Source organism: Dipodomys merriami, unplaced genomic scaffold, assembly GCF_024711535.1.
Source record: "Dipodomys merriami isolate MVZ:Mamm:240054 unplaced genomic scaffold, mDipMer1.0.p SCAF_120, whole genome shotgun sequence".
Taxonomy (NCBI): domain Eukaryota; kingdom Metazoa; phylum Chordata; class Mammalia; order Rodentia; family Heteromyidae; genus Dipodomys; species Dipodomys merriami.
Genome location: NW_027202494.1, coordinates 1604301 through 1620805, shown reverse-complemented (window position 1 = coordinate 1620805; position 16505 = coordinate 1604301). Strand labels below are relative to the sequence as shown.

General features: G+C 56.6%; 1 protein-coding gene across 1 annotated transcript in view; it reads left to right on the top strand.

Annotated features, from left to right (window-relative positions):
- Positions 1-1912: 1912 nt before the first annotated feature.
- Positions 1913-16505, top strand: part of LOC138823492 (calcium-transporting ATPase type 2C member 2-like) — a 35476-nt gene continuing 20883 nt past the window's right edge. The window contains exons 1-3 of the mRNA XM_070016853.1: positions 1913-2059; positions 11892-12002; positions 13665-13781. Of these exons, the coding sequence (XP_069872954.1) occupies positions 1964-2059; positions 11892-12002; positions 13665-13781 (324 nt within the window). The 5' untranslated portion in view covers positions 1913-1963. The remainder of the gene's footprint in view (positions 2060-11891; positions 12003-13664; positions 13782-16505) is intronic.

Here is a 16505-nt window from a genome sequence, read left to right as displayed (position 1 = left end):
CCCAGCCCCTGAAGCCAATTTTTAAAATCACAATGCACATCCTCACTCGGGGACATCTCCAGTTTTCCATCCAGCAGGTTGGTGTGACCCACCACAGCCCCCGGGAGAGGGCCCCCCCCCCACACACCCGCTCCCTGGTTCCAGCTCCTGGTGGGGGAGCTGTGGAGGCCAGGGCTGGGCCACGCGTCAGCGCTGGGGAACAGGTCCTGGGTGCTGGGGAACAGGACGGGGTCCCTGCCGCCAACCACCCCGCATGGGCCTAAATTCACGGAATGCTCGCTGGAGAGGCGCTGAGAAATAACCGAGGCCTGCTCTTGAGTATTCTTTGGTATGGAATTTCCAGAGGACTTTCTGCGGTGGGCAGCGGGATCCAGTGTGAGCTCCCAGCACCTCAGGGCCTGGGGCCCGGCTCCCAGCGCCTCCTTCGCTCCGTCAGTCCGGGACCCCCCTTCCCTTCACACGCCTGTCTCAGAGATCTTTGCCTTCTGGTCTTGGGACCAGAGCCATTTTTCTGCTCTGAAGCTCCCGGTCGCATACAGCAGCAGCCCTCTCCCGTATCCGCTGCCTCTCCCGTTTCTCAATGCTTCCCAGGTCGCTCGGTTTGAGGGTGCTGTGGCCTGCGGGGACCTTGACTCCTACAGGTAGGTGTGACACCCTCAATTTACAGATGAGTAAACTGAGGTAGCACAGGTGGAGGCAGTCACCCAAGGTCGGGCAACTCAAGGAAAGAGAAAGCGGGGCGCCGGCGGCTCACGCTGTCATCCTAGCCACGCCGGAGGCTGAGATCTGAGGAGCGAGGCTCATAGCCAGCCTGGGCAGGAAAGTCCACGAGACTCTTATCAACCATGAACCACCAAATAGCCAGACATGGAGTGGTAAAGTGCCAACCTTGAATGAAAAGGCTCAGGGACCACATCCCAGCCCTGAGTTCAAGCTCCAGCACCAGCCAAAAACTAAAATTAAATAAAGGGACGGCTGAAAGCACACTTCTGGGCTCGGCTCTCTCCCTGGCCTCTGCCAACTTTGTTGGGACTGGTGGGTGGGGACCACGCGGAGGTTGGCGTGGTTGAGAAGGGAGGAGGCAGGGGAGACAGGAAGGGCCCCGGGTCAGGATGAGCAGGGCTGGGGTGGCCGCCTGCCCGTGGGGAGCTGGTGAGGAATGTGACAAATATTTGCTCAAAGGGGGGCCCTTCAAGAACACAGACAAACACAGAAGGTCTTCTGCAGTCCAAAGTACCTTCCCTGGGGAGGAGGCCGGGAGGCGGGGTTGGGGGAGGCTCAGCGGGCCAGGCCTGGGTGGGACTGCCTGGAGAAGCGGAAGGACCTGGTGCTGCTTGGCCGCACCTGTCCTGCGAGCTTGTGAGCGGGGCTGCAGCCCCACCCCCGGCACAGGGGCCCGCCTTTCCCAGGAAGGAGGCTCTATCCCCCAGGACCTTAACCCCAGGCCCCGGGGGGAAACCAAAGGCACCCGAGGCCTCCCACCCTGCTGGAGAGAGCCAGGGGCTCCGGATCACCCACCACCACCCTGTGCCACCCTCAAACCCTGGGTTCACTGCCAGGCCCTTGTGGGTGAGATCCTGGCCTTGGCAACCTGTCCAGAGCCACACGGCAGCAGACATGAGTGGGCAGCCATTAGTTGACCATCCCGCCCCTCCCCCCCCCCCAGCCCCTGTCTCAGATAGGAATAGGTCTGGAAGCGGGGTCTGAACAAGCAATGGCTCCCAGCAGCCCTGGCCCGGCCCGGCCCCGGCCCCCCGCAGCCTGGGGGATTGTTACAACTTATCTAGGCCACTCCCTTGGGCTGCCTCTGCCCCAGGTCCTCAGAGGGGCGGGGCCTGGGCTGGGTGGGCAGGTGCACACTACCTGGTAACCAGGTGGCCCGGGAGGCTCCCGGCGCCACACTTGGAACACAGACACCGGACACCGTGGGGCAGCAGCGGTGGAGACACCTGGGCGCCCAGCCATGGTGGCCAGACGCTTCAGATTCCTGCAGAAGCTCAGCCTCCCAGGCCAGGGCCACCGGTACGAGGCTCTGGAGAGGGACGAGGAGGAGGCCCTGGTGAGTCTGGGGGTCCTGGCCCGGGCTGTAGGGGGGCGGGCAACCTCTCCTTCACCCCAGGCCTGCGTGTGGGGCTGGGCACCCCGCTCTGACCTGGCTTACCCCTCCTCCCCCGGCTCTGACAGCCGCTGGCGGTCACTGGAAGCTGGCGGTGGGCTGCGTCTGGCTCAACAATTAGCCCTCCCACACAGCCCACGCTGCGGAGGAGAAACTGAGGCAGAGAGTTACCTGGGGCCCTGAGGTTCACGCAGCCAGCAAGGAAACTCATCTAGGTTGCTCTGACTCCAGGGCAATTGAAATCCTGAGTGGCCAGATTTTAAACGCTACTGGAATTGGAGGAGAGAAAGAAAATTAGAGTATGTTAAAAGGAAAAAACTAAGTTCCCAGTGCTTATCGCCTAATGAGAGCCAGGAGGCAGCAGGTGTGCCCGGCCTGCTGCTCTTATGCAGCTTTACAAACCTCTCCAAGCTGCCGTTGACTTTGACCCCCAGGGGACCTTCTAACATAAGCCAGCGGGACAGAGGACCCCGAGTGTCTTGGGGAACCCGTGGACTCTGCTGTTACTTAGGCCCCTGTCCTTCCTGGGCCTGCTTCAGAGCAGCTGGGGAAGCAGGGAGGGTGGTGACCCACCGGGGTCTCCCCCACTCGGTCTGGGGACACCGTAGAGCTGAGAGGAGCCCCGAGTCCGTCCATCCACCCATCCTCAGAGACAGCGGGAACACACTGAGCCCGGCTGCGGCTCAGCCCCAGAAGTCGGTCAGCCCCAGCTGTGGCCCCTCAGCCAATGGAGGGAAACCTCCCGCCTACACACGCTTGTTAATGAGAAACAATCGGCTGAGAACCGCTTCAGGTTTTCATCTTTTCCGCCCAGAGCTGGCCAGTAGTCAACACTGGTGGCAAGATTCTTAGATACGTTTTTCAGTTGCAAGGAGAATTTTATACCTCAGGATGGTGTGAGTTCAGATGGGGTCACGGCAGGGGTTGTAGAGTGGACATCGTGTTTCCTGTGATCATGAGCTGCAGTCAGCGTTGCCGGGACCCGGCGGCCGAGCCCTTCCTGTCCCCGTGTGGTCGGAAGCGGGTGTGAAGTTGTCTGTGAACACGGGCTGCCTTTGCTTCATCACTTTTTGCTTTCCCTCCTTTTTCCGATGTTGGCATCGGGCTGGGTATCTTCCAAGGGCCCCTGAAGGGTCCCTGGCCATGATCAGGTCTCCAGATGTTGTCCAGGTGTGCAGGGATCCTCGTGGGGACGCTGGGGAGGATCCGCGCCAGCCGGGGGATTTCTGTCCTCCGGAGCGGCTTGGGAGGACCCTCCACGGTCAGCCAGGTCCTCCGCCTCGCCGGGGACGGTCCCCAGCTGGCCGCAGAGCCAGGTGTTCTCAGTCACAGACGGGCAAGCCGCTACCTGATAACCTGGCCTGGCCCAGAGGCTGGGGCCCCGCACAGCCTTCCGCTTCAGGTTGTTGATGCAGCAGCCATAGCCATGGCCAGCTGAAAGACAGACAAGGTGTGCTGTCTACAAAGGCGGCCTGGGCCATGGCAGGTCACACCTGGGGGTGGGGGAGAACAAGTCCTTAGCATGCTGGAGGCCTGCTCCCTGACCCCAGCAAAGCCAAACAAGCAGGAGGTGAGGGAGGAGATCAGGAGAGGCCCCGCCTCCACCACGCTGCCTGCCTTCCTGATTAGAACTCTCCAAGTCAGGAAAGAAGGCATATTTGCTAAAGTGACGGTTCCCACCACCGTCCTGGCTCATGAGCACTTGGCGTAGGTCACGCCCTGGCCTGGCCTCTGCGCCCCCCAGCTTCGCCCAGCTGGCCAGGTGTGCTGGGAAGTATTCCTGGGTTGTCTCCCTGTCCTTCAGCCTCCAGGCAAGCATCACTGAGTCAGGAGGTGGACAGGGAGCCTCCTGACTAGGCCCACTTTTGGTCTTTCCTGGCACTGGCACTGACTGCACCCAGTATTGCCAGGCTGTGAGCACACAAGTGTGAAGGGGGGCCAACCATCAGCAGAGAAAGCGAGAGGTCTAATTCTGATCCACTCCCCTCATGGAGACGGATAGACAAGCAGAGGGACTGGACTGAGCAGAGACTAGACTGAAGTGAACCCCACCCCCACCCCGCTCCAGCCACATCCCAGGCTAATGAAAAGAAAGGTGTTGGAGAGACCCTTCATTTTCTCATTGGAAAAATTTCCTCTCTGCTACCCTGAGCTCGCAGGAAGGGAATGGCTACAGGGAAAAGGGAAGTCCTGCTTCCAGACACCTGCTGCACTCTGGGAAGCTGCCATGCTCCCTGCCTCCTCAGAGCCAGACCCCATCCCAACAGATGGACCGAGCCGGCCGTGGGTGCCTGCTGACAGAGCCACGCCCACTCCCTGCCCCAGGCGCCAATCACGCTGATGCTTAGATGAACAGGAGTGGAAAGATGAGGAGGGATCTGTGCAGGTTCCAGGCAGTTCCAGGGCTGGCAGGATGAGGTGGGCTGGTGGGAGAAGGACCAGGCTGCACAGATGGCCACCTAACCCTCCAGCCACAGGGACCCCGGGAAGCTTTGAAGGCTGGAAATGATCGCCGTTAGTTTATTCACAGCTGTGTGAGGCCCTGGAAGCTCTATAAAAAGCAATCACAGTCACTGTCAGACTTGCCTTTTTGGTGATCTACTGCCTGGGCCCGCCTGGACTGCAGTCCTCCTATTTACACTTCCCTGGTAACTGGGATGTCAAGTGTGCAATACTGTACCCAGCTTTATTAACTGAGATGGGATCTGGAAGACTTCCTGCTTGAGCTGGCCTTGAACCATGGTCTTCTTGGTTGATCTTTGTCTCCTGTGTAACTGAGATTGTAGGCTTGTGCCAGGTGCCGGTGGCTCAAGCCTGTCATCCTAGCTACTCAGGAGGCTGAGATCTGAGGATCATAGTTCAAAGCCAGCCTGGGCAGGAAAGTCCATGAGACTCTTATCTCCAATGAACCCCCAGAAAACTGAAAGTGGTGCCTTGGCTCAAGTGGTAGAGCGCTTGCCTTGAGCTGAAGAGCTGAGAGACAGCGCCCAGGCCCAGAGTTTAAGACCCATAACAACAACAACAACAACAAAAAGATTATAGGCTTGAACCTTTAGACCCAGCCACGTGTGGACTACTTAAAGAAATGGATTGCAAGCTGGGCATGGTAGCACAGGCCTGTAATCCCTATGACTTAGGAAGCAGAAGCAGTAGGTTCACAAGTTCAAGGCTAGCTCCGGCAAAGTTAGTGAAACTGTCTGAAAAACAAAATACAAACAGCAGGGCTGGAGGCATAGCTCCAGTGGTGGACACTTGCCTGATAGGTACAAGGCCCTGGGTTCGACCCTCAGAGGTGGCCAAAAACATTAGCTTACAACCCCCTGTATTGACTAAAATTATTTCTAGCCAAGTGAGATCTCAGTGTAGGCACAAAAGCGATAAGATTTTCACTGCAACAAAATCGCTGTGTGTTTATTACTCGACTATAAAATAAATCTATAATACAATAGCAGAGCGTGAGGTAACGCCTTTCTTCTGATGTGATTGTCAATATTCAGTCCAGATTCGATCTGTTAGTCCGGTTATCTATTCAGTGCCACAGGCGACTCTAGAACCGCGCCGCTTGTAATCGTATCTCTGGCCCCGTGGGTTGAAATCTGGGGTGGCTTCGAGGAGCTCCTGGTTCCCAGGGTGGCCTGGGGCTGGGGGTCGGGGCCCTCACCTCCGTCCGGGCCCTCTGGGGCCATGGAGGGCCCCAGGCACTTCCCAGCCCCCGTCGGTCGTTCGCAGCCCATTTCCTTGTTGGCGCTCGATGTGTCAGCATTCCTGTCTCACTCGGCCTTTTGAAGCCAGTCTGGGGACAGTCCACCCTCCCCGGGAGGCTATCCCAGAGCGAGGATGGAAGATTGAGGCCATGTCAGAGACCACCATCCTCAGAAATGGAAAGACGCATTTTCCTAAATTCAGTGATTCACGGAGAAAAGCTTGCAGCTGCTCTGCACGTAGTCTGCTCCACAGTTGTCTTTTTGTTGGTGTTTCTCTTAGGTGCTGGTCTTTATTCAGACTCCCCCCCCCCCCCAGTGGCATTAGGGTTTGAACTCTGAACTTGCTGTGTGCTAGGCAGGTGCTTTACTGCTGAACCATGCCTCCTGCCCTTTTTATTTTCACATTGGTTATTTTTTGAGATAGGATCTTGCTTTCTGCGTGGGCCTGAACTGTGATCCACCTACTTTAGACTTCCTATAGCTGGGATGACAGGTGCACACACCACACCCAGCTTCTTCCAGTGAGATGAAGTCCCTTGAACTAAACCATGGTCTTCCCAATCTCGGGCTCCTGGGTAGCTTAGAATGACAGCTGTGAGCCACCAGGCTCCGGGCTGGGACTCCTTTCGTTCTGCTATTGGCGAGTGCTCAGGCCCACGTGCGTGGGCAGAATGACACTTACACGGGTCGGGAGTTTGCTGGGTTAGGATCACAAGCCTCAGCTTCCGGAGATGGGCAGCAAGCAGGCTGGGCACGCCGGCCTTCACGCTGCCCTGGTAACGGCCCGCCTGCGAGATGAGCGCCGGGCACGGTCAGGAGGGGACTCCTCCATACTCTCTGCACTCTGTGCTCGGTGCGCCTGGATGTCAAGCCGGAGGCATGGCGGCACCCGCCTGCCCGAGGTTGGGCCGTTGGGTGCTTGAGACCTGACTGCACATGACCCCCGCCACCTGGGTGGGGTGTAATTGTTGGGGTGTGAGCAGGTGCCCACAGGGGTCACATCCGGGCGAGCGCTGGCCCTCAGCGGCTCTTCCTCCTAAGTCAGGGCTGCACAATGGCCACTTCAGCAGGCTTAGAAACCATGAGTGACCAAAGATCTTCCAGCTTGAGTTCTCCTCCCTCCCCATCCGGTAATCGGATTTAGCGGGGAGTTTCTCCAGGGGCCCCCAGGGCTGTGCAGTGCCTACATACAAAGCTGGCAGGGGTGGATGAGGGAGGGCAGAGGGGGCGGGGGGAGGGTTGGCATCGTGTGTGAAGTAGCATTGTTAGGCCAGAGCCTAGATTGTAGCCGGAAGGTCGGAGCCTGCTCCCAGGTCCCACAGCGGTGCCAGTGGGCGGACAGGGCAGGCTGGTGGCACATAGGCCCTATTCTTGGGGACTCCCCGCCCCCTGCTCAACCCCCCGGGGGCTCTTGACACAAGGACTGATTTTAGACCCGTGGGTAGGAGAGACCAAGGGGAGGGAAGAAAGGGTGTAGGGTTTGAGGTGACGGGGTTAGCGCCTGCGAAGCTGACTGCATGGTCCGTGGGACCAAATGCTGAAGGACAGCAGGGTGTTCTGTTGTCTTCCTCTCTCTCTCTCTCTCTGGCTCCCCGCCAGTCATGGCGGGCTTTGCTCTTCGATGCTGTGTCCTGTGGGTAACCACTGGGCATGTCCCACCACCAAGGAAAGATGGCCGCAGCTGCAGAGGGCAGAGAGAGGTGGGCCCACGTGTGAACCACGCTGCCCGTCCTCTGACCTGCGCGTGCGCTGCTGCGTCCTCACGCTCCATCCACACAGCGCAGCGTCCAAGGTGAAATAAAAGCACCCTGAAGATGACGCCGGTGGAGCGTGGACAGGCACCGGGCCCTCCCGCACCGGGATCTCTGTGTGCCCGCTGGTCTCACACCCACAGACCAGGAGGTGGCTCCCCACGAGAGGGTCCTTGCTGACGCAGAGCAGCAAAGTTGGATTTGATGCCGAGGGTTGACAGGGCCACCAGGGCTTCATCCTGGCCTCTGGCTGCCGCCTTCCTTGGACTTTGGGCCTCTGGGGCATGGAGTGACTGGCAGTGGAGAGAAAGGCTAGGTGTAGTGCCCACCTGTGGCCCTGAAGACCTCCTGCTGGACAGGGGGTTTCCTCCAGAAGAAGCTGGGCTGGGTGAGAGAGGTGGTCCTGCGGTCGCCTGGCCAGCCCTAGGAGAGGGGAGGGCCTGGAGGCCGGGATTACAGGTGTGAGCCACCATACCTAGCCTTCAACAAACTCTCAGGGCCTTTTGCTTACAAGGCAGGCATCGACCACTTGAGACAGGCCTCTGGTCCCTTTTTCGGTTGTTCTTGAACCCCCGACGGGTGCTTCCCAGTCACTGAGGGTGGCAGGCCCTGCCACTGTGCCACCAACACAGCCAGGGTTGAGATGAAATCTTGCCAACTTTTATGCCCGGGCTGGCCTCAGACCACAAGCCTCAGTCTCCACCTCCCAACTAGCTAGGATTACACGCTTGAGTCACCACACCTGGCTAAGCAATCGTTTCTTAATTAAAAAAAAAAAAATACCCTCCTTGACCCGGCACGGAGTTCTGTGCCTGTACTCTTCTTTGTTTTGATTACTCATGCTACAAATGAAAACCTAATAGAGCCCAAAGACCATGCTGAGCCTCCCTCACATTACCCAGCATGCCTTTCATGAGGAGCAGGGAAGGCCTCACGAGACTCCTGGGAGTCCAAAAGGAGCCCAACCTGCCCCAGTTCACACGGCCCATGGGCATGGCCTGCCCGGCCTGGAGCCCTGCACCGGGGCGCTGGCTGCAGTAGCCGCAGGCCACGCTTTCCTCACCCCAGCGTGGCTATATTTGTCTGTCTGTCTGTCTGTCTATACTGGGGTTTGAACTCAGGACCTCACACTTGCTAGATAAACACGCTACCACTTGAGCTACACCCTAAGACGTTTTTTGCTTTATCTTGTATTTTTACCTGGGCCAGCCTGGGCCTCGATCCTCCTTTTCATGCTTCCCAGGTAGCCAGGATGGCAGGCCTCTAGTGTGAGGCCCAGCTCTTGGTTGGCATCTTGCTAACTGTTTGCCTGGCTGACCTTGAAGGACAACTCTCCTCGTGGAGCTGAGATCGCAGACACGAACCATGCCCAGCTCCTGGCTGCTTTTTACGAAGGAATTGTATTTGGAAATCAAGAGTCCGTTGCTGGGTGTTCTCTTTGCTCTGGGTGGACACGGCCATCTCAAGAGGAAGGGAAGATGTGTGTGTACAAGTCTATATTTAGTTTTATATCCATAAAATATAGAAAGTCATTGATTCCAGTCCCATAAACAGCCCGGGGTCCACCCCAGCTTCAGGACGCCAGGCACTTCCTCCACCAACTGTGATGTTCCTTACCACCGCGGCTGGCACCGTGTTTTCTTGTTGCCCAATCTCCTGGCCTGTCGTCCACCCACTTCCCTGTGAAGCCAGGCCCCCTCCAGACCGGCCCCCTCCAGACCGGCCGCCAGACTTTGCCAGCAATTTGTACTGTAGCTCAAGAAGGCGCAATATGATGCCCCATTATCTGAACTCAGCCATGGGCTTCCTGACAGCAAAGGCGGCCTGAGGACCCAGGGGCTGGTCGCTTCCGCCAGAGCCCTGACTTGTGCAGGGAGCAAAAGCATGCTCTCTCCTCTCTCTCTCTCTCATACACTGACCAACTTAGTTGGGGCTCTCTGCACCGCTTTCCTTCTCCAGCTCTGGCTAGTGGAGTCAGCTCTTGGGAAAGCAGTGGAAGTGTCCAGGTAACTGATCACCCCAGGTTCTCAGGAGCAGGTGTCCCAGGCCCGTGTCCACCAGAGGACTCGATGGGGCTGGGCCTGTGCGTAGCGGCCTGCAACCTGCATGCCGGCACAGGCATGCTGCGTACAGTGAGATACCTCGCTGTGCATGGTAATCCAGAAAACGGATCACAGCACCGAGGAGTTTCACACCAGACCGAGAGCACCTGTGTAGGATTCCAAAGCAGGCAGGACAAATCCAGAGTGTGGCAAGGCTGGGCAGTGGCACAGGCCTCTAGTCCCAGCTACTCAGAGGCTGAGATCCGAGAACTGTGGGTCAAAGCCAGCCAGGGCGGGAAAGTCCATGAGACTTTTACCTCCAATTAACCAACAAAAATCTGGAAGTGGCGCTGTGGCTCAAGTAGTAGAGCACCAGCCTTGTGTGAAAAAGCCAAGGGAGAGTCTAAGGCCCTAAATTCAAGCCCAATACTGGCGTACACACACCAAAGAAAGCGGTGTCATGGATCAAGCGGCATTGTGTCCCTAATCTGATTTGTCGAATGGTAATTCCTTTCTACAAGCACTGAAAGATAAGAAAAGAAAGGAAGGAAGGAGAAGAAAGAAAACATGATCCTTGTTTATTTTCCCATGCTTGGGAGCTTTTCTGAGGTTGCTCTCATTGTTGTTGTAAAGACACACGCTTGCATGGCCCCTTGGCACAGGGCAGGGATCACAGGGGGAAGCTGGGCCACACGGGGTTGTTTGGTGAGAGCGGGCAGACCAGGCTTGGTCCAGCTGTGCCCACGGCGTGGGCATGGGCTCAGCCACACCTACAAGCAGTGTCGCAACGTGGAAGGACGGCTGTGCTGTGAATTCCACCGTGCCCTGCCACAGACTGGTCCCCACGCCCCCCCAGCCCCCATCGTGGGGCATGGCTACTGCCATGGCAACCACGTGCCCCGCCCCCGCCTCAGTCCCAGAGGGGCTCCGGGAACAGGTCATGAGACCTCCCAGCAGCCTCGCCCAGCACCCCCTCTCCCGCCCTGCACCCCACCTCCCCCGCAGCACCTCTGAGTGCCGTCTGTTCGCATGCTCCATGTGAGTTGCACACGAGAAGCCTTTGTGAGGCCCCGTCCTGTGCAGGGGTCACATGGGTGGGTCTGTGGACTCAGCCGGATCCTTCCGGGGCAGGCGGTGGCCGGCCTCGGTCCTGTGGCCTCTAGAACCCTAGACTTTGGTGGCTTCGAACAGCACTCGTGTTTTACACCTGGGGGGTCCAACATGGGGGTCTCAGGAGCAAGTCAGGCGTCAGCAAGGCCCGGGGTGGGGTGGGGGTCGGTGTGTTTGCCTGTTGGAGGCCGAGGGGGTGTGTGGCTCCCTGAGGCTCATCGCCCTCTTCAGGGTCATCCCGGATGCTGTGTGCAAACTGAGTGCGGTGTGATCACCCAGGAAGAGCCCGAAAGAGCTGGCGTGACCAAGGACGGCTGCGGGAGCCCCGGGCCTGCCTCGGATGGGGACGCAGGAATGGGGCGCAGGGGGTGCCGTAGACAAAGCACCAGAGTGGGTTAGGACCGCTGCAGGGGGGCCGTCGCGTGCTGGGCGTTTACCGTGGCCGTGGGCAGGCCTTGGGTGGACAGACCTGGCGTACACGGGGCTAGTCCCTGCTCTGTGTCTGCGCGGGCACACTGAGGCACAGCGTGGACTCGGGTGTAATGTTGGCTCTTGTAGACCAGCGAGGCACCTGGTGCTCTCGCTGGGTTAGGGCAGACGCGCTGGCAGGAAGGGAAAGAGGAACTGGCTGTCTGTTCCAGCCTTAGCTGGAAGAAGCTGGTCGCTACCAGCTGCCAGTGACCTCCTGGAAAAGGAAAAGATGGCTATCACATCCTGGTATCGGGGTACGAGGAAACGGGGCCACACTACCTGCCATGGCCTCGCTGTGAGGTCCCCTCCGTGTCGTCCCGGCCTCCCAAGGACTCCAAGGGTTTTCCTTCTAGGCCTGTGGCTCTCAGCACAGAAACTCAAGCTCCCAGGCCTCCCTCCCTTTCCTTGGGTTATTTAAACCGTCTCGCGGAAGGAGGCTGTCATGCCACTATTGCCCACGGTGAGGCGCTCTCCACAGCGGGATGACAAAAAGCTCAGGGTCCTTCATAGGTCCGTGGGTCTTGCAAGACCCAGTTCCGTTCACGAGGTTGGCTTGAGAGGAGCTGCACCGTGATTGGCACGACTCGGCGTGACCCAGGCGTCCCGGCCTTGGCCTTGGCGTAGGTCGCGGGTTGCACCTGAGGGAGGCCTCAGTCCCGAACCCCTCAGGCTCACCGGCCACCCGTGCTCTCCACAGATCGACAAGCAGCTGGGACAGAAAGCCGAGGACAAGGAGAAGGCGGTCACAGCCCTGCCCCCCAAGGAGGCGTGCAAGTGCCACAACGAGGACTTGGCCAGAGCCTTCTGCGTAAGAACTGAATCCTCCTCCAACATGGTTGCTGAAAGTAGGATTCAAAGCGGAGTGCTAGCCAGGCGCCCGTGGCGCACACCTGTCTTCCTAGCTACTCAGGAGGCTGAGATCTGAGGATCACGGTTCAAAGCCAGCCCGGGCAGGAAAGTCTCTGAGACTCTTATCTCCAATTAGCCAGCAAAAAGCCAGAAGTGGCTCTGTGGCTCAAGTGGTAGAGCTCTCGCCTTGAGCTGAAGAGCACAGGGACAGTGCCCAGGCCCAGAGTTCAAGACCCACGACCCCCCCCCCCAAAAAAAGTAGAGTGCTTGCAACTTCTAGGGAGGACCAAGACCCACATCCTTCACACACGTGTACACATGCACACACACATCCACACAGCATTCATTCCTTATGAGCTTTGCTCACTTCTGAAAGAGAGACCTGAACAACCAGGGCTGATCCATCCATCCATCCATCCATCCATCCATCCATCCATCCATCCATCCATCCATCCATGGCTGGTCTAGCCATGAGTTCCAATCAAGAAGCCACTGGGTACTCAGCCCACAAAATTTTCTTAGTTCACGAGGATTTGAATTCCAGTCCTGCACAAGACTCCGACCAGTTCTTCCTAGGGAGCTCCTTCTGGGGCCACAGGCCAGTGCTGGTTTTATGTCCTTCATTTTCTTTAGAGAACCAAGCAAACATACTGTGTGTATATGTGTACTCAGAAACCATCACCTTTATGAGTGAGTGAGAGAGAGAGAGAGAGAGAGAGAGAGAGAGAGTGTACACTCAGAACCATCACCTTTATGAAAGCAAATAAGAAATCTAGCAATGAAAGGTGACCATTTTCTCTGGAAAACAATCCAAAATCTGTCTGCAGCCCTGCTTATTTAGTGTCAGGGGAGGGGGGAATATATTTTCCCCTGCCTGGACATTTTTCCTACCTAGAAAATTAATTATATTTCCCTGCTGCAAAAACTAGGATCAGCTGAGTGATTCGTCTCACTCTAAGTCCATCTTTCTAATTGACCTTTCAAAAGCAAGGTCACAACCAGAACAGCTATATTTCTTTCCTATCACTGATGCTGAACTTCCCTGTACTTACTCCATGTAATGAGCTTGACCTATCAGCTATGCACTAGGGAATGGTTTTGGTTTTTTTTCCTTTCTGATTTTTTTTTGGGGGGGGGCAGCAGGTTGGGGAGATTCCTGGGCTTGAACTCAGGACCTTGTGTTCTTGCTTGGCGTTTTTGCTTAAGGCTGATACTCTACCACTGGAGCCACATCTCCACATCTAGCTTTTTGCTGTTAATTGGAGGGAACAGTCTCATAGATTTCCCTTCAAATTACAATCTCAGCCTCCTGAGTAGCAAGGACTATAGGTGTGAGCCACTAATGCCCCGCAATGAAGGGGGGGGGGGTAGGAAGAGGAGGGGGAGGAGGAGGGAGAGGAGGGAGACCTGTTTCTGCATTTGCTGAAGTGAAGGCACCATGCTGTAGGGCAGTCCTGGGGCAGACAGAACAGGCCTTCTCTCTGCCCTCTCTGCTGGGAGCTTTGGACAGGCCCCCTGTCCTCTGGACACAGGAGGTGGCCGCAGGGTAGGGTCTGCAATGCGGGGTCCTTGGGTGTTGCTGGACTTGGCGCACTCACAGGAGACCACCACCTCTTTCCAGGTGGATTTGGACAAGGGACTGTCAGAGTTCTCGGTGACACAACGTCGGCGGGTCCACGGCTGGAATGAGTTTATCGCTGACAACGCTGAGCCTGTGTGGAAGAAATACCTGGACCAGGTGAGACCATAGTTGTCCTGTGCGTTAATCAGCGTACGCTAGGAAGGGTGGGACAGCTATAGACTCTTTAAATATTGATCCAGGGTGACCTTAAACTCCTAAGATATGAAGTGGTGCACTGTCTGATCCTCCCCACCCGCCCAGGCCGCTCTGAGCCAGCAGGAAGAGCGGGAAGAGAAGACTAACCACCAGGCAGCCAGGACGTGCATTGTAGTGCTTACTCTGAGATCAGTGACCCAGCTTGCAGTGTGCCAGGGGTTGTGCTAAGTGAGTTAGTAAACAAGACTCAAAGCTCCCACAAATCACCATTTTACAGGGGGGGGAGAGTGAAGTACAGGAATCCTGATGTATTTCCCCAGGGTTTCAGACACAGCAGGAAAAGACGATGTGCAGCTCACTCTGACTTTTGGAGAGCAAAGCAAGAACCAATTTCTGGTGTGTATGTGTGTGTGTGTGTGTGTGTGTGTGTGTGTGTGTGTGTGTGTGTGTGTCTGTGTGTGTGTGTGTCTGTGTGTGTGTGTGTGTCTGTGTGTGTCTGTGTGTGTGTGTCTGTGTGTGTGTGTCTGTGTGTGTGTGTGTGTGTGTGCCAGTATTGGAGCTTGAACTCAAGGCCTGGGCACTATCCTTTAGCTTTTTCCACTCACAGGGCTGGTGCTCTGCCACTTGAACCACTGCTCCACTTCTGCTTTGTTTTGGATGGTAATTGGAAATAAGAGTCTCACGAGCTTTCCTGTCTGGGTTGGTCCCTCAGATCTCAGCTCCCTGAGTAGCTTAGTGTTACAGGTGTGAGCCACTGGCACCCAGCTCGAGTGGTTCCTAAGTACAAGTAAAGCCCCAAGTATTGTCATGGACGCATAACAAGGAGGAGGAGGCATTCCTTGAGGGTCTCACATTTGGGCTCCTGTGAACATCCTGTGTTTTACCCAACAACCCGAGCCCCAAGGCCCCTAGCACTCAGTTACAATGCTGAGAGTTGAACCCGGCAGCTAGCTCCAGACCCCCCACCCCCTTAGCCACTGGCATCAAGTGCCAGCCTGGCACCAAATGGATAGTGCACAAATCAAATGTCTAGAAGCCAATAGGAAAAGGAAAGACAACGTGGAAATAGAAATCGCTCTGGCTGATGGTACCAGTCCAGAAGTCAGCGCCCTGCTCTTCACCAGTGACAGCCAGAAAGGCCAGGCCCGCGGGCCGCTTCCCAGACACCCGAGGGTCTGAGCTGCCCAGGCGCTAACTCCCCGGCCTTCCGCATCCTCCTGGCCCCATTCTAGGCGCCTGAACTGCTCCAGGCTTCCTACTGGCTCTGTGTGGAGAACGTTTCCTGATTGGCCAGCTCCCTTCCCCGAGCGGGCCCCGCCCAGCTCATCACCCGCTTCGCTTCTCAGTGCCCTGCAGTGCTGTGCATTGACGCATTTGGCACAGAGTTGGCCCCTAGCTTCACAGTGCTGGCCAGCCCAGAAGATTCCTGGAACCCATGTTGTTACAAGCTGCAACACCTCTAGTTCCAGGGGCCTAGGGGTGCTCGGGCTGACGTGGTCTCTCAGGAAGGGGCTCCTTGGCAGTCTGGAGACCGGCTGGTGGACTATGGCAAACCACGTGCAAGAAGGTACCAAACTGCCAGGCACCTCACCCCTGGGATCGGATCTCAGGAAACTGAGCTCTGAGACTCGAGGTTCAAAGCCAGCCTGGGGAAGAAAAGTCTGTGACTCTTTTTTTTTTAATTGAATTTTTATTAGAAAGGTGATGTACAGAAGAGTTATAGTTACAGAAGTCAGATAATAAATGCATTGGGGTTTTTTTTCAGCCATGGGTCTTGAACTTGGGGCCTGGGTGCTGTCCCTGAGCTCTAATGTTCAAGGCTAGCACACTACCACTTTGAGCCACAGCGCCATTTCTGTTTTTGTTTTTTTGTTTTTGTTTTTCTTTTTTGAGTGATTTATTGGAAATGAGAGTCTCGAGGGGACTCTTCTGCCCCGGCTGGCTTCAAACCACGATCCTCAGATCTCAGCCTCCTGAGTAGCTAGGATTATAGGTGTAATCACCAGCGCCTGGCATATGAGTACATTTCTTTCTGGACAAGGTCCCCCCTTCCCTCACTCTCTCCTGTTTTTCCCTCCCATCCCTTCCCACAAGTTGTATGGTTCATTTTCAACCAAGTGTCTATTGAGTACCACTTATGAGATTCATCTCCAATTAACGACCAAAACACTGGCAAAGAGAGCTGTGGACCCAAGTGGTAGAGTGCCAGCTGGGGGTCAGTGCCAGGCCTCGAGTTCCAGCGCTGGTATCAGCACAAAAGCAGAAGCAGAAGAAGAAGAGGGTGGTGATGCCAAGCCTACGTCACTCAAAGTGTAAGAGTAGGATGACTGGCGATGCGTGGAGCCCGGGGCTGCAAGTGAGCGGAGCACCAGGGCCCTGCGCCTCCCCTGAGCACAGACAAAGCCCCAGCTCCAAAGACAGAGCCGTGCCCGGCACGCAGGCACCAATCACACATCTGATTACATTTCCCTTTGTGCCTTGGCTGGTAGGAAGCTCGGGGCCCAGTGGCTTGTTTATTTGAGTCTCTGATTTCTGCTTCCATGCTGTCTACACTGTATCTGTGCTTTCTTTCGTTTCTCTACCATGTGAGCTGCTGCTCCGTCTCCGCCGTGAAGGGGCCGACACGCTAACACGTGAAAGTCCTTCTGTGGGAATTCTTTTGGAACGTCCCCAAAGGTGTCGTTT